The sequence below is a fragment of the Anabrus simplex genome, chromosome 11, assembly GCF_040414725.1.
Source record: "Anabrus simplex isolate iqAnaSimp1 chromosome 11, ASM4041472v1, whole genome shotgun sequence".
NCBI lineage: Eukaryota > Metazoa > Arthropoda > Insecta > Orthoptera > Tettigoniidae > Anabrus > Anabrus simplex.
Genome location: NC_090275.1, coordinates 30,305,025 through 30,328,828, shown reverse-complemented (window position 1 = coordinate 30,328,828; position 23,804 = coordinate 30,305,025). Strand labels below are relative to the sequence as shown.

Below are 23,804 nucleotides of genomic sequence, written 5' to 3'. Positions count from 1 at the left end.
CACAGTTGTATACCCGATCGAATGTCTCACGCTCCAAGACACTGACTTTGAGGCAGTAGAGGTGGAATCCCTCACCGAGTCCAGGGGAAAAACTAAACGTGCAGATCAAACGGATTGAATAAAAAATGCAATAAGTAAATAACATTAATTAAATCATGTCAGATGTGTTCGTACCGGGCGAGTTAGCAGTGCGGTCAGGGGCACGCGGCTGTGATCTTGCATCCGGGAGATAGAGGGTTCGAATCCCACTGTCGGCAGCCCTGAAGATGGCTTTTCGTGGTGTCCCATTTTCACACCAGGCGAATGCTGGGGCTGCACCTTAATTAAGACCACGGCCGCTTCATTCTAACTCCTAATTCCTTTCCTATCCCGTCGTCGCCATAAGACCTATCTGTGTCGGTGCGACGTAACGCAATTAGCAATTAGCAAGAAGTGTTCGTAAAATCCAATGCTAAAAACATTTCGTTTTACATGGTCCCTGAGTACATACGTAACGTGGAACAATTACACTTTTACCACTTCATTTTGTTTTTGTTTTTTGGTGTCACACTGACACACATAGGTCTTATGGTGACGGTGTGATAGGGAAGGCCTAGGAGTGGAACTGAAGCGGCCGAGGCTTTAATCAAGGTAGAGCGCCAGCATTTGCCTGGTGTGAAAATGGGGAAACCACGGAAAACCATCTTTAGGGATGCTGACAGTGGGGTTCAAACCCACTATCTCCCGGATGCATGCTCACAGCTGCGCACCCCTAACCGCTAAGCCAACTCACCTGGTGGTACTACTACTACTACTACTGGTTTGTCTATAATCGGATTTTTGTTTCTCTTTTAAAAATTCCATTCGTTAAGGAAAGCCCGCCTGGTGGCCATGATCGTTAAGGCGCTGAAGTCTAAAACGGTCTAACACCGAGGTTAGCCGGTTCGAGTCCCGTTGGTCGAAAAAATTTTCACCATCAGAATGTTGGCCGGCAGGGTAGGGGAGGTGGTGGTATACAATTTCTAATCACTAGATTGCGTGCCAAGAGCCTGGATTAAATTCCAAACCCCTCCGCAGTGCTCATATGGAGTGAGGGCATATGACGCTGTTGATGGTGATTCGTCCGTCGGATGGGGACGTTAAGCCTTGAGCAGACCCCTTGGTGCTATTCGACAGGAGTAGGCTATGTGCCGGCACCGGGTTTCACCCTCTCCCTACTATCATATATCACGTCATTCATTTCATCTCTCATTAACTCCTCTGATGAGGTTGACGTCAGGAAGGGCATCCGGTCATAAAAAAACCGCCACGACAAATTCATCTCACCTCATACCCGACCCCGTAGGGAAACGGGACAAGGGTTGGACAAACAAAAACAAACAAACATTCGTTAAGAATAATGATTAGCAACGATACTCCTAAATAATATCTCGGTTTTGGAATTCTGACACATCGACCTCATTTGTAAAGGAAGGGCGTCATTTTCATTCCAAATTACTTAAGAGATTAATTAAATATTGGTTTAGGTTAAACAGAGGATGAGTAGAAATTCTAGATGTAGGTTACCGACACCAAATGAGGTACCAAGGCGGGTATTGGGCTGGTAATGTAAAGAAATTGAAATCGGGAGCTATTGTGACACAAATCTAGAGGAAAGAAAAGTCTGTAGGAAAGTGGCACAGGGATTAGCAGATACAGAAATCAAAATGCTAAGAAAGAGAACACTGGAGCAATTTATGATTATACGTACAGGCAAGAGAATAACAAATCATAAAATAGCAAGAAGAGAATGAAGGGGAATTATATAGTGGTGGGAGTTTATAATGAAAATGAGGCATTTCAGAAGGTGGGAAGGAAAATATACATTTATTACGTCAGTAGGAGATAACAGAAGCACTTTTTTTTTAGAAAATTTGAAATTACAGGGTCATTATGCATGGAGGAGCTGTACGAAATACTAGGCATCATAAAATATTATCTGCCTAAGGGACTCAGGCGTTACAGTCTTCGGGGAGGTTTACGCTCTCTCTATTAGAGGCAGCACCCGGCGAATTGACATGATCGCCTTCAAAGACCACCGAGAGGGCTTTATAATACGACCGACGATCAAATTCGAGACATCCGAAACACAACTCAGTGAGGTACAACATATGAAACAACCATCCCATTCTGTCAACAAGAATACCAGCTGGATGATATCGAAGTCATAGGATTAATGGTTGGCGCTAGAGGAAGCATTCCGCACTTTTTCGTCCAGTTCCACAAATTATTTAACCTCAATCAATCATTAATAAAAGAAAATGCAGTCATTGCCTTGAAACATTCCATCCAAATCATTAAGAACCATATCTCCCAAAATTTATAATGCAATGACATAGACTACAGTATATCAAATGTGCTAAACAACTCACAATTACTTTTAATATTCTCCAGTTGGGGAAAGTCGAAATAAATAAATAAATAAATAAAATAGAAAGGCTATTTGAATATCATGCTAATGTTAAAATCAAGAACAGGGAATGCAGAAGGCCAGGGAATCCATAGAAATTATTCACATTAGTAAAAGACGTTTGAGAGAAAGAAAGAAGGACATGAATGCGAGAATGGTACAAGCAGTCGAAGGTGCGAATAATTAGAGACTGAAAACAGTGGAAACAACAAGAATATTCATGGTCAAATACAATAGAGAATGGTTGTACGAAGCATGTTCTTAAAGTAAGTACCGTTTTTAAATATGGCCACTGTAGCGCTTCGATCGTCATTCAGAGCATGCGCGCTCAGTACATACACCTGCAGGCTAGCTACAAACGTCATTACGGAAGCATTCGCCCGTATTTACGTTTGTTGAGTGTATTAAAATGCCTCTGACAATTAACGGTCCCTCCGAGTGTGAAGTACGCGCTGTGATTTGATTTTTAAATGGAAAAGCCGTAAAAGCTGTTGAAATTCAACGGCAGATTAGTGAAGTGTATGGAGAACACACTATGAGCGAAGTAATGGTAAGATAATTGGTTGGAGCATTTAAAGAAGGCCGTACTAATGTCCACGACGAGAAGCGTAGTGGGCGACCGTCTGTCATTACTCAAGATTTGGTGCAAAAAATGTTAATGCAAAGGTTCGAGAAAACAGATGTTTATGAAATTGTGTCAGGATGCTTAGATTATCGGAAGTTTTGCTCATGTAATCCAAAACAAATGGCTTGTTATGCTCACAAATGGGATTCTTTTGCTTCATGACAATATGTGATCTCACACGACTAATCGAACCCGAGATCTCATCACTTCAAATGGTTGGGGACAATTTTATTATCATCCTCCGTTTAGTCGTGACCGAGCTCGATAGCTGCAGTCGCTTAAGTGCGGCCAGTATCCAGTATTCGGAAGATAGCAGGTTCGAACCCCCACTGTCGGCAGCCCTGAAAATGGTTTTCCGTGGTTTCCCATTTTCACACCAGGCAAATGCTGGGGCTGTACCTTAATTAAGGCCACGGCCGCTTCCTTCCCACTCCTAGTCCTTCCCTGTCCCATCGTCGCCATAAGACCTATCTGTGTTGGTGCGACGTAAAGCAACTAGCAAAAAAAAAAAAGCGTATAGTCGTGACCTAGTGCCTAGTGACTACCACTTGTTTCTACGACTGAAAAAGCATTTAGGAAGTCAAAGGCACGACGACGACGACGACGACGACGATGATGATGATGATGATGATGATGATGATGATGATGATCATGACTTTAAAAGGATCGCGTGGCAGTGGCTGCCATATCAGGCGGCAGATTACTAGGCGGATGGAATTCAGAAGCTGGCTTCACGATGTGACATGTGCCTTAATGAAAATGAAAGTTCACAGCCTGTTTCCAGTCATTCGACCGGGTCGGGAATGGTATGAATGAAGCTCTCATCTTGCGGCGAGGATAGGAATCGTGCCGGCTGCCGAAGCCTGTCGCACTCCTCTGGGTCAATGATTAATGACTGACAGATGAAATGAAATGATGTTGGAGAGTGTCGCTGTAATGAAAGATGACAGGGAAAACCGGAGTACCCGGAGAAAAACCTGTCCCACCTCCGCTTTGTCCAGCACAAATCTCACATGGAGTGAACGGGATTTGAACCAAGGAACCCAGCGGTGTGAGGTCAGCGCGCTGTCGCCTGAGCCACGGAGGCTCTGACAGGTGCCTTAATATGCCTTGAATTTACGATGAGAAGTATTTAAAGATACAGTCTTGCACGTAAAAAGAAAAAGAATTGTTTTAAAAATTGCATTACGTTTTTTCTATGTCAAAATGGTATTTACTTTTAAAAACACTATAACCGGTCGAGTTGGCCGTGCGGTTAGGGTCACGCAACTGTGAGCTTGCATCCGGGAGATAGTGGATTCGAGCCCCACTGTTGGCAGCCCTGAAGATGGTTTTCCGTGGTTTCCCATTTTCACACCAGGGGCTGTACCTTAATTAAGGCCACTGCCACTTTCTTCCAACTCCCAGGTCTTTCCTATCCCATCGTTGCCATAAGACCTATCTGTGTCGATGCAACGTAAAGCCACTAGCAAAAAAACTTTATAGCACAAACTACGTCATACCAATTTACAATCACTCAACGATCTCTGAAGTAGAAATTCTTTAATTACTCTAAGCTCGGTTCATTAATGACATTATCCAGTACACAGTTACTGTCAGATAACATATTTTAAAGTCTAATGAGGTTTTATAAAAAGGTTTTGCAGGCCTTGAGGGAACCAATTCTTTATTGTGCAGTAGAAAGCTCCTCACTGAAAAAGGGAAACTAAATGATCGACATTATAGGTGATCGGTGGCCTGCAGCGAGCAGTTATGGCGTGCAGCTGGTGAAACTCCACCAACTAGAATATTCGCTGAGAGTGAAAATATGCTGCATTAGGTTCAGAATGGTGTATTAACGAGCTCTTTTACACGTAATTAAAGATGCTGAACTATGTTTATAAAGAGTAATGTTGACATTAATGAACGGTGAAATTATAACCGTAATACCGACCATCATGGGAAACTGTTCACTTCCAGATATGGGAGCTGTTAGGTAGATCAAGATATCGTCTTAAATGTTTGTCACTTTTCGGACTTGCTCCTATATGAGCAGTTAATTGACTTGAATTATTTATTGCGCAATGTCACTTGATTAAAGTGTTATGCTCGTTTGCTTTACCCGTACTTCAGGGGCTGGGAGTTTGTGGCAAAATCTATCCCACAATTCATCAACGTCACTTTATTATTCCGTTCATCAATGAAACTCAAGAAAGAAAATCATAATACACCTACCTCAGAGAAGTGAGCATAGGATCACATAAAAAGAGATCTCTTAGGTAAAGACTGCAGAAGACAAATACCTTCCTGTATGGCTTACGTCATTACCAATATCACTACCACTAATAATAATAATAATAATAATAATAATAATAATAATAATAATAATAATAATCATCTTCCTTTTTCTTAATCCGTTTACCCTCCAGGTTTGGTTTTTCCCTCGGACTTGACCAGGGATCCCACTTCTACTGCCTCAAGGGCAGTGTCCTGTAGCGTGAGACTTTGGGTCAGGGACACAACTGGCAATTGTTCATTCCCGACGACCGCCAGCCATAAGACATAGTCTGCACGGTTGCTAAGTAACATTACCTGGCTATCCATCCATACTTTAAATCACAGGCTGCACGCTTCCTAGGTAAAAATACCTTACATCACAGCCTTCATGTTTGCTAGGTAAAAATACCTTAGGCCTACATCACAGCCTGGATGTTTGCTAGGTAACAATACTTTACATCACAGCCTGCATGATTGCTATGTAAAAATACCTTACATCACAGCATGCATGTTTCCTAGGTAACAATACCTTACATTACAGCCTGCACAGTTGGTAGGTAAACATTGTCTGGCTATCCATTCATACTTTAAATCACAGCCTGCACGGTTGCTACGTAACAATACTTTTCACCGTTTGCTAGGTAACAGTACCTTACATCACAGCCTTCATGGTTGCTAGGAAACAATACCTTACATCACAGCCTTCATGGTTGCTAGGAAACAATACCTTACATTACAACCTGCACGGTTGGTACGTAAGCATTGTCTGGCCATCCATCCATACTTTAAATCACAGCCTACACGGTTACTAGGTAACAATACCTTATATTACAACCTGCACGGTTGCTAGGTACCGCAACAGTACTTTTCATCACAGCCTGCACGGTTGCTAGGTAACAATACCTTACATCAGAGCTTGCATGACTGCTAGGTAACAATACCTTACATTAGAGCCTGCACGGTCGGTAGGTAAACATTGTCTGGCCATCCATAAATACTTTACATCACAGCCTGCACGGTTGCTAGTAAACAATACCTTACATCACAGCCTGCATGGTTGCTAGGTAACAATACCTTATATTACAACCTGCACGGTTGGTAGATAACCACAGTCTGGCCATCCATCCATACTTTAAATCACAGCCTGCACAGTTACTAGGTAACAATTCTTTTCATCACAGCCTGCACGGTTGCTAGTAAACAATACCTTACATCACAGCCTGCATGGTTGCTAGGTAACAATACCTTATATTACAACCTGCACGGTTGGTAGGTAAGCACAGTCTGGCCATCCATCCATACTTTAAATCACAGCCTGCACAGTTACTAGGTAACTATTCTTTTCATCACAGCGTGCGCGGTTGCTAGTAAACAATACTTTACATCACAGCCTGCACGGTTGCCAGTTGGCAATACTTTACATCACAGCCTGCACGGTTGCCAGTTAACAATACTTTACATCACAGCCTGCACGGTTGCCAGTTGGCAATACTTTACATCACAGCCTGCACGGTTGCCAGTTAACAATACTTTACATCACAGCCTGCACGGTTGCCAATTGGCAATACTTTACATCACAGCCTGCACGGTTGCTAGTAAACAATACTTTACATCACAGCCTGCACGGTTGCCAATTGGCAATACTTTACATCACAGCCTGCACGGTTGCTAGTAAACAATACTTTACATCACAGCCTGCACGGTTGCCAGTTAACAATACTTTACATCACAGCCTGCACGGTTGCTAGTAAACAATACTTTACATCACAGCCTGCACGGTTGCTAGTAAACAATACTTTACATCACAGCCTGCACGGTTGCCAGTTAACAATACTTTACATCACAGCCTGCACGGTTGCCAATTGGCAATACTTTACATCACAGCCTGCACGGTTGCTAGTAAACAATACTTTACATCACAGCCTGCACGGTTGCTAGTAAACAATACTTTACATCACAGCCTGCACGGTTGATAAGGTTAGACTTCCGTCTCACACATTGTTACATGACACTATTTCGTTACAATAATTTTCGGATGACCCCCTGCTCGAAGACATATTTATGTCAAAATATGAGAAAGTCTTCCAAGGTCTCGCGAAGGTAATAGGGGGAGAGGAGGAAACGAACTCAAGGCGGGGAACAGATAGGAAATGCGAAAATCAGGAGCCTGAAAGTGAAAGAAAAATTAGAATGAGAAATTTTGAAACAACGAAAAAGTTCCTTAATAGGTGCATTCTTAGCTTGTTGGCCAAGCACGGACGTCCTTGTCACGCGTTCCAGTTCTCACTAATGTGTCAGCAATACTCGAGACGGTCTTCCTGGCGAAGATGAGCAAGGCAATGCATTCTTGAAGCTCACGCGCCAGAGAAGTAGCACGCCTCAAGACATCTCAACCGGTTTAGAAGTACCACTGCGAAGGTCGGGTCGCTGACATTGTTACATCATACGAACAGCAGTGAGTTGTGCAAGGTCATAGGCCTACCACCTGCATCGCTAGGTGCATGGAGTTCAGAGAAGAGTGAAGAATACAGCGTACACATTCCCCTCCCAGCATCCTAACCAGGCACCTCAGTTCTCAGAACATCCAGGTCATGAAGCACTCATTGATGCAAACACTTTACAGAGTCACTGAACCTCTGTCTTGACAATGTCAAAACATATTTTGGGGTAAATGAAATGGCTCTTAGTGCCGGCAGTGTCCAAGGAGATGTTCGGCTCGCTAGGTACAGGTCTTTCGATTTAACTCCCGTAGGCGGCCTGCGTGACATGATGAGGATGAAATGGTGATGAACACAACACATACACCCAGCCCCGTGCCAGCGAAATTAACCAATGATGGTTAAAATTCCCGACCCTGCCGGGAATCGAACACGGAACCCCTGTGACCAAAGGCCAGCATGCTAACCATTTAGCCGTGGAGCCGGACAATGTTTTGGGGTGATATTTGAAGACATTTTTGTTCAGTTTCGGCCCTGTCAATTTATCGTTGTTAGCTAATTTACAGTAAAAATAAATGTATAAACCACGTGAGAAAAATAATAATAATAATAATAATAATAATAATAATAATAATAATGTTATTTGCTTTACGTCTCACTAACTACTTTTTACGGTTTTCTGAGACGCCGAGCAAGAATTTTATCCCACAGCAGTTCTTTTACGTGTCAATAAATTTAGAAATGCCAACGGAGTGAGCCAGGATCGAACCTGCCAAGTTGAGGTGAGAAGGCCAGCGCCTCAATCGTCTCAGCCGCTCAGCCTGGTACATATTTGTCCGCCAAGTTCGCTGAAAATCTCATAGTAGCCGATCGTACGTACCTCAGTAACTTTTATATTGTCAGAGCCAAGTTTGAGACTGAGACAAGCCAATGAAAGTACCGAACTAATAAGAGGTACAGCGCACTTCAAATATTATACCTCACTAGAAATTTATCTGGGTCATATAGCGGGTATAGACAGAGATTTTGACCAATGATAATGAAGCCAGTTCAAAAGCGAGCGTGTAATTTTAGGATAATATCGATATAAGGATCATAAATTGAAACCATAAGGATGGGACCTTCAAATATTGATATCGGAATTAGAAAGATGTTTTTGAAGACTTTCGTGTGGATCGTGGCATTGTATGGAAGTGAAACATGGACGATAACTAGCTCAGAAAGAAAGAGAATAGAAGCTTTTGAAATGTGGTGTTACAGAAGAATGCTGAAGGTGAGATGGATAGATCGAATCACGAATGAAGAGATACTGAATCGAATTGGTGAGAGGAGATCGATTTGGCTAAATTTGACGAGAAGAAGAGATAGAATGATAGGACACATCTTGAGACACCCAGGACTTGTTCAGTTGGTTTTTGAAGGAAGTGTAGGTGGTAAGAATGGTAGGGGTAGACCAAGGTATGAATATGACAAGCAGATTAGAGCAGATGTAGGATGCAATAGTTACGTAGAAATGAAAAGGTTAGCACAGGATAGGGTGGCATGGAGAGCTGCATCAAACCAGTCTATGGCCTGATGACTCAAACAACAACAAGGATGGGACATTTCATTTCAAAAATTCGGCATGATTTGACAAGGACTCGAGCCTTAGCAATTAACCAATCATGATGATGTCACTCAGGTTACGGAGGCGTTGAACTTCCGGGATTTACGTGCTGTTAAATCTACCGACACGAGGATGGCTTGTTGGAACTCCTTCAAATACCACCGGAATGAAATGGGACCAAAATAAACAATACATAGCTTCCGTTGAAAATGGCGTATGGCTTTTTGTGCCGGGAGTTTTCGAGGACAAGTTCGGCTCGCCAGATGCAGGTTTTTCGATTTGACTCCCGTAGGTGACCTTCGTGTCGTGATGAGGATGAAATGATGATGAAGAAGATACATAAACCCAGTCCCCGTGCCAGCGAAATTAACCAATTATGGTTAAAATTCCCAACCCTGCTGGGAATCGAACCCGCGACCCCTGTGACCAAAGGCAAGCACGCTAACCATTTAGCCATGGAGCCGGACATAGCTTCCGTTACAGTTAAAGGAAACGCTGTACCTATTTATCAATGAAATGATCTCCACAGGGGAAAAGCTATTCAGACATGGACGATCAGAATCCACTAATTGTCATCTTTGTCATCAAGCATCACTTCTTGTGTTGGTGCAGCGGACATATATATGTGGTCTTTTGCTAAAGTATGCAGCATTCTATAAATGACCCCAAATTCCGCGTTACAAGATAAATTACTGAACTTAGAACAGAATTTCGTTCCAGTTATGGTTAATAATTAAGTTTTCTGGATAACGACCACAACCAATTACTTACTATGTCCTACAAAGCGGAGAAACTCCATTCAACTGAATGTTAACAAATTTAAAAGTTACATCAGAAGAAAACATTGGACATACGCATGCAGCAAGTGCTTGGCTGCAGCCTTTGAAATACACCTCAATATGATCTACTGTTAACGTACTACATATGTGATGTTTACATTGTTGTGTTCAGAATATTTAAGCTAGGTTTACCAGAGGAACTGAAGTGTATATTGCTAATTTTTTTTTTCTCTCTATAGGAATGACTTGACACTTCTTCGTTCCTTTACATTAATTAACTTGACCTACTACTTTCTTAAATTGTTAAGTGGTTTTCTGTATTTAAAGAAAAAGTGACTATGGTGCCTGAACTGGTGTTTGAAGACGTAATCATCTGCTTGTTAGTGTGTCTTGAGTTTTTATATATGATTATGTACAATATTTTTGCGTGAGTTTTTCATTGTAATACTATTCTTCTTGATTCGTTATGCCCAACTAAGGAGTGCGTCTGAACTTATTAGCACATTTTTTCTTTTTCTTCTTCTCTTCCTAATATCTCTTCGTCCTCTCGCTGTGACCCTTTCTTACGTTGTTCAGTCCATCCTTTATCTAGTCGGGTGGGCTTTACAGCAAATTTGTGTTTGTGAATTAAGGTTATGAATTTTATTCTATCTTGAATAGTTTCTTCATTAATGCTAATTTCATTCAGGTCCTCACTGTTTTTTTTGGACAATAATTGTGATTTTTCATTGATAAGGCTAAGTTTAACATTTTCTTTGTGAGCCTGTTATTATCCATTCTATGTAAGTGACCATTAAATATTAACCGCCATTTACTGATTGTACCTGTGATTTTTTCTTTAACTTGATAGATTTCATGTGATTTGTTTTTTAACCCAAATTACATTTTCGCATTTTGGTCCTAAGATTTTTCTCAGGATTTTTCTTTATTATTTTTCGATCATCTTTATACGAAATTTGCCACCAATTATAATAGTTTCAGATGCATGAACTGCTTCTCTTTTAAGTATATTATAATGTAGTAATTTTACGTTCTTTGATATAGTTCTTTTATTGTACCTGTTCGAAGTTCTTGCCCCTAATGGATATACAAACCTCATAGCAGAACTATTGGCCGGGCTAGTTGTTTTGTTTAGTTTAGTTTATTGCCTTTCTTACATGGCGGGGCTCAGGCTATGAAGCCTGATATTATGCCAAACCATATTATACAACAGCTTTATACAATTTACAGAATAATGTACATAATTTTTTTAGATATATTTCTAAAAATCACTAAAGTTAATTTGCATAACCTCTATAATTTTGTATCCTTATTGATAATTAAGAGCTAATTATTAAGTTTTACGTTAGTGAAATCTACGTTTTGCATATTTGAGTACCACATTAAACATTTCCGTTTAAATAGCCTCGGATTGCCTATGCCTCTAATTTCAGCTGGGATTGAGTTCCAGGAACGTATGGTAACAGGTATGAATGAGTTGTTGTACGAGTTGCTGTGGTGAGTGGGAATGGACAAGAGGGAACGTGTGGATGACCTTGAGGGAGCTTTATTGGAAGGGGAGAGGTATTTAAAGTCTGTTCTAAGATAGTCTGGTTTGCTTGTTTGCAGAATACTGTGGAGAAGGGAAAAAGCGTGGTATTTACGTCGTTCTGTCAATCTTAGCCATGACAGATGAGAGAGGAAAGGGCTAATATGAGTTTGGATTGGGATATTTAATACGAATCGAGCACAAGCATTGTAGGCTCGCTGTAGTCGACATGAAAGTGTTTTGCTCATACTATTATAAACTACATCTCCGTAGTCAAATACTGGAAATATTAGACTCTGTACTAATAATTTTCTTGTGTTACTTGGAAGGAAGTCGCTCATCCTTTTTGTAGAATGTAATGAGTAGAATACTCTTTGACAAATTTTTGTGACGTGTTCCGACCAACTTAAATATTTATCGAATACTAGTCCAAGGTTCTTTACATGATCGCTAAATGTTACTGGTATTCCACTGAGCATAACACTGGGTATAGATGAGTTTTGTATTTTAGCATGAGATTTATACGTGCCAATTATGATAGCCTGTGATTTTTATGGGTTCACTTTCAGGCCATGTCTGCTGGTCCAGTCATTAACATTCGCTAGGTCTTCGTTTAACTTAGTGATTGAATTGTTTAAGTCATTAGGCTTTGTGTGAATATATAATTGAATATCATCTGCATACAGGTGATATGTACAATTGGTCAGCGTCTCAGATAAGCCGTTCATGTACAATGAGAACAGAAGTGGTGACAATACTCCTTCCTGAGCCACGCCCATCTTAGTGGTTTGTCACGAAGATGTATCGTTTCCCACTGATACACGCTGCTGACGATCACTAAGATAGGACTGTACCCAGGTTAAAGTGCTGTAAGAAAATTTCAGCGCCATAAGTTTAGCGAGTAGTATGTCTCTATCTACACAGTCGAAGGCTTTGCTTAAATCCAAGAGAACAAGTATAGTCATTTGTCCTGTATCTATCGCTAGTTGCATGTCATTTGTCACTTTAACTAATGCAGTGGCAGTACTGTGGTCTTGTCTGAATCCCGATTGATATTTGTCAAGTAAGTTGTACTGTACAAGATATTCAGTCATTTGCTTATGTACTATTTTCTCCAACAATTTTTCTAATATAGGAAGGATACTTACAGGACGATAATCTTCGGGACTGTTGGGGTTGTTGCTTTTAGGGAAAGGTCGGATGATTGCATGTTTCCAATTCGAAGGAAAGACTCCGGTAATGAGTGAGTTATTTATGATATGCGTGACCGTTGGAAGTATGATGTCTATGATTCTTTTTAAAAGAGACAGGTTGATTCCATCATGGCCAGTGGACCCTGACTTTATTTCACTGGAGACTTCCCTAACGTCACTGGGGATCACATAAGAAAAGTAGAACTGCTCGCCATTATACTTTTTTTTGCTCTTTGCTTTACGTCGCACCGACACAGTTTGAAATTCTTTCTTTGTTAGCTTGCTGATTTAATCCTGTTTGCTCAATAATTTCACCTAGACATAGTACTTAAATTTGTCTATTTGAGCGATATTTCCATATTTGGCGATTAATGTTTGACTGTCGAAACCTGATCTAGTCCCTTCAATATACTTTGCCTTTCATAAGAAATTTGGAGTGCTGTTTTAGCTGCTACTTCATGGAGTTCTTCTACAGACTGGATTGCTTCCTACCTGTTGTTGGATAGAATATAAATGTCATCAACAAATTTTAGGCAATAAAGATGAATTTTATTTTGAAGATATCTACCAATTTTTTTTGTGATACTACCGTTAACCATAATATTACACATTAGGTATTCAGTGTTGAAAAATATCCTGCGTAGAACGTCTTTTTCAACATGGTGTGGTAACAACTTCTGTTTGTTTAAGTCCATTTTGTATGTAATATTGATAAAACTGTGTGTCGTCAAGGTAAATGTATATTTTAAGAAATTGTTCGGAAAAATCCTATGAAGGACAACACTCCATCGTCTGAGCTATCGATCCCGGCAGCTATACTGTTATTGCCGTATACTGCATAGATCATGAATACATCATGTCTCAAGGAAACCGTAACATGTCATATAAATAAAGGAAAAGGAAGCTATAAAATCTATCAAGAAAGGGAAAGTGGCATACTTTGGTCATAAAATGCAGAATGAGAAATACTACCTCATCAAACTGATTAGTATTGAAGGGGAAATAAAAGGCAACAGGTGACCTGGAATACGACGAACTTCATGACTGAAAAACGTACGCCAAAACAGAAGTTAACTGATTCACTTAGAAGCAGCACCAAGAAAGTGTTATGAATAGAGTCCAAATGTTTAGGCAATAATAAGTTACAATGCAAACCAATTTGACCAGTAGGAAGTGCCGTCACTCTCTTCAGTAATGTAGCGAGAGTAACATAACTATTAGGGGTTACAATAGTTCGGGCCCCTAATGGTTATACAAACCTCATAGCAGAACTGTTGACCGGGCTAGTCTATATACTTTTTTTTTTTTTGCTATTTGCTTTACGTCGCACCGACACAGATAGGTCTTATGGCGACGATAGGACAGTAAAGGCCTAGGAATGGGAAGGAAGTGGCCGTGGCCTTAATTAAGGTACAGCTCCAGCATTTGCGTGGTGTGAAAATGGGAAACCACGGAAATCCATCTTCAGGGCTTCCGACAGTGGGATTCGAACCCACTATCTCCCGGACGCGAGCTCACAGCTGCGCGATCCTAACCGCATGGCCAACTCACCCGGTATATATATATATACGTATTACTCGCATTAGTAAGTTTGCATTCTAACTGATAAATGCCTGAATTATAGACGTCCATTGAAGAAAAGGCTTTGGAAGAAATAATACTTCTGTCCAGCCTGCATCATTACTGGTGTAGCTCCGTTACATGTTAGCGTAGTCATAACAGTTATTCAGAACGTATAAAGAACAAGCTTCTGTTTCCGTCTGATCAGGTAGCAGTTCAACTTCTGAAGGCTGTCTCCAGACATCTCGCGGTCGAATACAAGTGTACTTGCACTTTCCTCCTCAAGGTCTATGCTACTCACATGAGACCACGCCCACCTTCTTCACGTTTTCACTTCTCCCTCGGGCTCTCCAAGACCTAAAATGACCGTGATTATCTTTAACGAGCTCGAGAATCTCGTGCCACACACAATTCGGAAGTGGTTTGTCGTCTTCGTGGAAGGAACTCGTTTTTCAGCTCGATGTAAACAAGGCGAAAGTTCTAGAGTGTATAAAAGCTTTGACAGGTTCTAAATAGTTGTCAGCTTGCTTCTAGCTCTTTTACGACACACACACACGACGCAATGAAACTACTGGTAAGAATTTATGAACAGTATTCAATATCATGTTACATTTTGGGGACCTATATCTCACGGAAAATATTTAGAGAATTTTGACAAATATTTATTTTTAAGTTTTCATTTATTTATTTATTTATTTATTTATTTATTTATTTATTTATTTATTTATTTATTTATTTATTTATTTATTTATTTATTTATTACTGTATATCAATATCCTTTACCCCCAACGTATTAGGTCATATTTCTTTGACGAATATTTGAGCTGAGGTCAAAGACACCATTGGTGCATTATTCTTACTGACAGTCATACAAAACAAATGTCTGAGGAAAATTATAATTTTAAGTACGTGGTATTTTGCTCTCAGGTTGCATAGATTTGAATTTCATCTACTGAACCAAAAAGACACAGTGTGGGATTAATAGGTGCTAAGTGCTGTGCAAATTACGGTGCTTCGTTGTGGACAAGGCCTTATATTTCTTTCCATGAACACCGGAGTGATGTACAATGCCACTGTACTGATATTAACTCTTTACCGGTTGTGTTTGATGTTTATACGTAGTGGACTGCTTGATTTTTTATTTAAATGTATATAACCCTCAGTAAGATATTGGAAAATAGATTGAAATATATATTGTGTCGTTGCATCATCATCATCATCATCATCATCATCATCATCAACTTCTCTTCTTCTTTTTCGTCTTCATCTCTGCTGTAATTCCCAGCAGATATCGGGACGGCGTTTCCCTCCTTAATCATTTTATTTCGCATCCCCCTATATGGAGCTTTCTCTTTTGTCCAAGCTTTCTCTCTCAGATTCTCAGCTACTTCGTCCTTGCATCTCATATTGAGTCTTTCCCTTTTCCTCTTTCCAGCAACTGTTATCACCTTCACTCGGTTTCCCATCTGATCTTTCGTTCCTCTATATTCTTGCCCCTGAATCCTATATTTACCGTGATGCTGTCCGACTCGTTGGCTGAATGGTCAGCGTACTGGCCTTCGGTTCAGAGGGTCCCGGGTTCGATTCCCGGCCGGGTCGGGGATTTGAACCTTAATTGGTTAATTCCAGCGGCACGGGGGCTGGGTGTATGTGTTGTCCTCATCATCATTTCATCCTCATCACGACGCGCAGGTCGCCTACGGGAGTCAAATAGAACCCGTCCTGGGATATCCCGGCACTAAAAGCCATACGACATTTCATTTTTTACTGTGATGCTGATGCAGACATTTGTGATTTTATTACACCACATTCAGTCCCATGTAACATCATCATGACACTGTACACTGGGGTCCAATAGACACCAGCAGATTCTTAATTACTTTAATGTTGAAAGCATTTCTTAGCAGAAAAAGTACGGGTCCCTCTACTACGAAAAACGTAAAATTAAGCAATTTTCCAAGGGCTAAAGGGCCCCAAAAAGTTTCAAATTGTGAGTCTTTTAAAGCACTATCAATTTTTTTTTAAACTGAAAATCCCTTCATCTAAATGCATTTCCGGAAAAACAGCTTAAAATTGCGTGTTTCTTTGCTCGTTTTCTCTCTGACTCAAATCCTGGCCAAATAACTTATTTACATAATTATTCATATAATTTGTTCCTTGGTTCAATAACCTCAGGCGTTTTTTTTTCAATGTCCACACCGGATGTAGTTATAAGGGCTTAAATGAAACTCTGCACTGACTCACATCAGCGCTCGTAGTGCTGGGCTGAGTGGCTCGGACGGTTGAGGCTCTGGCCTTCTGACCCCAACATGGCAGGTTCGATCCTGGCTCAGTCCGGTGGTATTTGAAGGTGCTCAAATATGTCAGCCTCGTGTCGGTAGATTTGCGGGCACGTAAGAGAACTCCTGCGGAACAAAATTCCGGCACCTCGGCGTCTCCGAAAACCGAAAAAGAAGTTAGTGGGACGTAAAGCCAATAACATTATTATCAGCGCTCGTAGTGGTATAAAAGGGCGAAGTGCTAATCTAATTGACCGAATAACGATGATAAAGGAAAGGGTTGTAAGTTCAGGAATAAATAAGTAATATATTCTCATACTTTATAATATTTTATTTACCTAAAATTCGTATATCATATCCCTAGTATGTTTTCAACATAGAGTTGTGGAATTTTTAAAAACGTAGGAAAAATCATCCGATCTAGAAAGCCAAGAATAACGAACAAGAGAATTCGTTGTGCTGACTACAGGACACCTCGTAATCTGCAGGCCTTCGGGCTGAGTAGCGGTCGCTTGGTAGGCCAAGGCTCTTCAGGCTGTAGTGCTATGGGGTTAGACTTGTCAGGAAAGATCATAATATGGAGTTGAAATTGGAGTTCAAAAGAACAAATTGGAACAAATATTCGTTTACAGAGAGAGAAATTGCGGATTGGAATAATTTACCCAGAGATAAGTTTCGATAATTAACTTCCTTTGAAATAATTTAAGAAAACACTAGGTAGACCATTGATAGGGAATCTGTCTCCTGAGTGACAGTCCAAGTTCAGATGAGTATTGATTGATTGATTGATTGATTGATTGATTGATTGATTGATTGATTGATTGATGAGTCGTTTATTTATCTATCTATTTATTTATTTATTTATTTATTTATTTATTTATTTATTTATTTATTTATTTATTTATTTATTTATTTATTTATTTATTTATTTATTTATTTATTTTGCTACTTGTTTAAAGTCACATTAACGCATCGAAGGTTTCGGCGATGGAAGGATGAGGAAGCGCTAGGGTTTGGAAAGTAACGGTCGTGGCTTTAATTAAAGTACAGACCCAGCATTTGCATTGCGTGAAAATAGGAAACCACGGGAAGCCATCTCCAGGTCCACGAACAATGAGTTTCGAACGCAATCTAAGCTGACAACCTCACGTCTCAAACCACATAACCAACTCCCTTTTCGTCTCTTCTCAGTACTTCTTTATTCTTTCGTTGAGCTTCCCTATTTCTTTTCTCGAGACGTTCTTCAATTTTGTACTTGTTACTTTTTAATTTACCTTGAATCCCTTAAAGAACCTCAATCTTTGTTCAAAATACTTCTAAATCTTCGTGTCTGATCTTGCTCCTTCAGCCCATTTTGTTACCATCTTTATGTTGATGTTGTAATTGAATTTTCTTTTGTCAGTCTACATTCACTCATTTTGAAGATGAGCCCATAAAACTTCATTCATCTCTTTCGTATTACATCAGTATTCTTCTATTTTTGTCTTCATACATCTTCAGTTTCTTTCTCCCTCCAGGTATTTCTCTTAAAACTGTTAGGTCCTTCAATCGTCCGAAACAAATTTTGAGTATTAAATTTACAAAATAGAATTAAGTTGTTTATTTCTCAGGTATTTCATAAGTGTATTTACTCAAAGTTAGTTTCGCCAGACTGAAGAGGCTCAGAGTTAAATATTAACTGAGTCAAAATTGAAAAGAGATGACGTCAGATTTACAAAAATGTCCCTCTCTATGTACCATTTACTCTTTCTACACTCCGAGGATCTTCCTTAAGATGTATTTCCTTCTTTTTCTTCTTCCTCTTCTTGTCTGGTTCTTCCATTTCCAATTTCTTGTTCAGTATTATGCATTCTGAACTAAACTCCTTCTAAATTAACTACCGTGATATATTGCCTGATGTTCGCTGTCTAGGAGATTTTTATATACTTATACCTATTCTGTATTAACGTGTACGCCAGTTCTATCTTTCCGGTAGCCCCTCTCCATGGCTAAATGGTATTTAACAAGCTGGGCTTTGGTCCAAGTGGTCGAGGGTTTGATTCATGGCCAAGTCGAGGATTTTAACCTTCGTTGGTTAATTCCTCTGCTTCGACGGTCGAGCGCTTGTGCTGTCTTGAACACTAAAATTCATCTTTGGTAGGGCCCCAACCTCACAGATGCGCAGGTCGCCTGAAAGGAGCTGATCCAGGCCTCTTAGTAGGTCACATGCCATTATTATTATTATTATTATTATTATTATTATTATTATTATTATTATTTTATGTAATGCCTTAACTGAAGTCCATATGGCTTGTTTTCCACACACAATTCATGTTCGGGTCCCACTCGCCTACTTCATCAAAGACGAACATTTGGTGAGTGACATAAGTAAACAGTTACAAGTTCTGCCCACGTGGCTAATCACACAAAGATGTTATACAACCTTTTACCTGAGACTTGTTTCCCAGTCTCTTTCTCCCAAAGAAAGTTTAGGTTGAACCTCCTAAATGGTCCTTCACAGAAAGTAATTTATGCTGTAGACCTCGACATGTGTTACTGTCGCTTTCTCCCTGATCCAGTTCTATACTACAGGGAGTTAAAAAGTGAGAATAATATTACAGTAACTAGTTTAAAATCCGTAGAAAAATCAATGGCTGCAACACTTGTCTGTGAGTTTTGACTACACACCACAGTATATCGTTAATGTCTAAGCGCAAATGATCTTAAATATTGCAGTGACCTAGGTATGTTTTCCCTGACTATTTCACTTTCGTTCACAGTTGTAATTGTTATATATTTACGGAACGAATTGGCTATGCGGTTAGGATCAGTTAGGTGTAAAGTTGCATTCGGCAGATAGCGGGTTCGAATCCCATCCTGAAGATGGTTTTCCGTGGTTCCCCATTTTCACACTAAGCAAATGCTGGGGCTGAACTTTAATTAAGGCCATGGCTGCTTCCTTCCCCACTCCAAGCACTTTCTTACCCTTCCGTCGCCGTGTTATTGCGACGTTAACCAACTAGCGAAAAAATTTATACCAGGTGGCTCGCGAGCGCCGTACTTCCTACTTATAATTGTCCAACATGCACGAATGATTAATGGGATGTCTACTAACTGATTTTCACAGGGGCACTATTGCCAACGGGCAGGTTACGTCAGAATATAAAGAGATAATAACCGGACGGTCGCTCGCAGCATGTTACTCAGCGCTACCCGTTTAATGCGACCCCTTGGATTAGCAAACCTCGTTTACGACCCCATAGTACTAGGCTGCTGTATGTACTAGTGTACAGGAGCACTACATTTACTGTTTGCATATCGGCAATGGCTAGTGTGTTCAGCAACGGCGAATATATAGACATCATTTTAATCTCCAGCCGAAGCTCGCAGACAGTATGCACAGGAGTTTCCAAGCAGACGTCTGTCTTCTACTCACGTATTTCGCCAAACAGTTTTTGTGTCATACAAACAACTCTTTTATAGAGTGGAATGTCTACATGTGTATAAATTAATAAGTTATTAAAACAATTTCTGCACCTTTGGCGTATTTACAAACGCACCCTTGTCATGGAATGTGTGCAGTTAAACGTCTGCTATGTGTTTCACAACACCCACAATACAGCACGTTGTAGCACTCCTACGAAAACAAGGGATCAGGCAACCCATGCATCACTAGAGCATGCGGGACATTTGTAAGTAGAAAGTACGGCGCTCGCGAACCGCCTGGTGTAATGAATATTGTTTTCCACATTTATTGCTAGGGGTCTTGGATGACTCCTAGTATAGTATCGTCGTTGCCCTTGAGAAAAAAACACTACAGGATGGGAAATAATTCAGCCTAGAACTTTGGTTGGTAAGTTCAATATTATGCGAGTTACATCAAAAAAACTTTATTTTTGATGACAAGTGCTGCGGTTCGGTATTCCTCTGAAAATATCGTTACAAAAATTATTTTTATTTGTTCTGACCATTTTCAATTTCCACTTAATATCATTCCAATTAATCTGTTTTCTTGATGATTTCTAATTTGTTCTCACTCATCCACAATGTTTCATTCCTTTTATCATTTATATCCTTTCCTACTGTATATACCACTAGCGATAATACTCGTCGCTGCCCGAACACTTTATTTATTGTGGCGTTGACTGGTACTTCACCCCCCTTTCCACCCTCGCCCAAAGGGGTGCGCACACATAATTCCATAATCAGGTCCATTTTGGACATTTTCACCCCATCTCACCCCCCCCCCCCATGCCGATGGCGGTTGAACTTGGACTAAAACAACATGCGGGGTGTCACTGTTCATCTCAGCGACCCCGAAACCTATGGATTCGACAATATTTTCGATTATTTTATATGCTATCCCCTCCCCACCTTCACCCATAGGGGTGGTTTACCCCCACAGTGCTTTTATACAGACAGTCATATGTGTAGCAGAATCTCTCCTTGGTCTATCCTACATTTAAACACGTGCCTACTTCGAACCGCAGGCCTGTATTCTACTGTAGAATTCTCGAGCTGACGGTCACGGCTGGTCATTTCTTCATCCGATTCCTAGAGCGGGATAGTGTGATGGAATATCTCCATAATGCTTGGTTGTGGGCCCTTACCGAGTTTTGTTCTTCGCGTCGTGAGGCTTAAAATGAGCTTTTTCTCGTCCTTGTGCGACAAGTTTGATATTTCGTCTATATTGGCCTACAACGACTTTTATAGGCATATTCTTGATACCTTTCTATTATCGTAGGGATTAATAATCGTTATGAAAATAAAATACAACCAGTGTTACTCGCTGATAATGTAGCTTTCTGTAAGTGCAAAAATTTTTAAAATCGGTTCATAAGTTTTTGAGTTTATCCATTACAAACAAATGTACAAACATGCAAATCTTAAAAAAAACATTTAATATACGTATTTTCAATCGATGAAATTAAATTATGGTTTCCTTCTGGAACCTTATTTTGTGATATAGGCTAAAAGCAGGCATTTATACAAGTGGAGGCACATGATTCCCCTAGTGCACGGTCACTGCATTGTCCTACATAGGAGGCTTTCAGTGGTGCCTCAGTGGCGCGCTAACGCCAGCATCTTTGAAACGTGTAGCATTCCAACTGAATAGCTGACTGCTACATTGCAGGAAACGTTGGTAATTTCATGACTTATGAAGCCTAAATGACTCAAAGAGCTTAAAAGGTTTTATACAAATATTAGTATATTACCTTTGCTGACAGGAGACTCACATTAGTTGTGTACTAAAGTCTACATTACTTTTGTAGGGTTAAGGGCCCCTTGATTAAGGCTTCTTTTCAAAAATTATTTGTATGCAGATTCTAATTTGAAGTGAACATTTAGTTTTCACACCCGCATTGTACTTGAAACAGCCAGGCTGAGGGGCTCAGACAGTTGAGACTCTGGCCTTCTGGCCCCAAAACTTATATAGGTTCGATCTGGGTTCAGTCGGGTGGTTTTTAAATGTGCTCAAATACGACAGCCTGCTGACGGTAGATTTTCTGGCACGTAAATGAACTCCTGCGGGACAAAATTCCGATACGCCGGGGTCCCCAAAAGCCGTCAAATGGGACTTAAAAACAATGACATTATTAATGAATATTGAATTTTCACGACCGCATTGTAATCGAAACCGTCTTTCAACCTATTAGGTCGTGTTTCGTACATTTAGTACATGTTGAAGAGATGATAAGTACAGAACAAAAATGGCCAACCAGACACCAGTGGGATCCCCCCACTTGCACTTGAAATATACCTTCAGTTCATTAGGTTGTTTTGAGTACTCACGGTTAAGTCATCATCACCTACTGAAGGCAATGCTCTGTCGCTGAGCCACATGTGACAATCTTCTGCTGGCCTCTTCATGTTGCTATATGAACCACATGTCAGTTCATATGGTTTGGAGAAGAGAGTCATGTCTCAGTACGTGCCCAAAGAAATTTGTTTTCCTCTTCTTTATTGTATTTCATAAACATCGGTCCTCTTTTACGTTTGTTCTTATCAATACAACATTTTAAAAAAAAATTATTCTCCAAAACACTTCAGCAGCCTCACGTTTTGTTTCTTTCTGTTTCCCTAATGTCCAGGTTTCGCATCCATACAGTAGCACACTCCAAGCAAAGGTCTTGAGAAATGATTTCCTGATTTCCAAACTGAGATGGTTATTTAGCAATACGTTTTCCTTATTTTGGAAGACTTGTTTGGCTACCATTATTATTTTCTTGATTTCTGAAAGGAATCTCTTATCACAGGTAATTAAACTACCCAAATAGGAGAAATCTGCTATTTGTTCTATCGGTGTGTTATTTACTTTTAAGTGTTTTGTACTTGTAGGCTTCTTTTTGTCTACTATCATTTATTTTTAATTTAAATTTTTCGAATGTTCTTAGCAAAGACAAAGACACCTCCGTACAGGCCATGAAGGCCCTTGGAGGAGTGGAAGGTAAAGGCTTCCACCATTTTAACCGCGGCACGTGATGGGGTAGAGGGGTTACCTCTACGCCCGGCCGCCTTTGCCGCCAACAATTAACCTGGTACTCATTTTTGGTGTAGGCTGAGTGAACCTCAGGGCCATATGCACCTCTGGAAGTGGAAAGCTCGTTTCTTAAATTTTACGACTAACTGACGAGGATTCCAACACACGTCCTTCCTGGCGAACCGAGCACGCCTTTACCGCCGCCTCGGCCAGGAAGACCCTAATGTTCTTACCATCTTACTCATATCCTTTAAAGAATTAGGTAAGAGAGCAATATCATCTGCAAAGCGGATACTGTGCACCTGAATACCATTAAAATTCACCCCAATGAGCTTAATAGCTGCAGTCGCTTAAAGTGCGGCCAGTATCCAGTATCCGGGAGATAGTGGGTTCGAACCCCACTGTCGGCAGCCCTGAAGATGGTTTTCCGTGGTTTCACATTTTCACACCAGGCAAATGCTGGGGCTGTACCTTATTAAGGCCACGGCCGATTACTTCCCACTCCTAAACCTTTCCTGTCCTATCGTCGCCATAAGACCTATCTGTGTCGGTGCAACGTAAAGCAAATAGCAACTTAGAAACTTTTAAGAATAATCCTGCCATGCTCTGGATCGGTGAGAATTCTTTCTTTACCTTTCTCTTTTCCAGTATA

At 40.4% G+C, this 23,804-nt stretch overlaps 1 protein-coding gene across 1 annotated transcript in view; it reads right to left on the bottom strand.

The window, feature by feature from the left end:
- The window catches only part of LOC136883396 (uncharacterized), a 211,088-nt gene extending 188,495 nt beyond the window's left edge, over positions 1 to 22,593 (bottom strand). Inside the window, exon 1 of the mRNA XM_068229590.1 lies at positions 22,465 to 22,593. Within this exon, the coding sequence (XP_068085691.1) occupies positions 22,465 to 22,593 (129 nt within the window). The remainder of the gene's footprint in view (positions 1 to 22,464) is intronic.
- Positions 22,594 to 23,804: the final 1,211 nt, after the last annotated feature.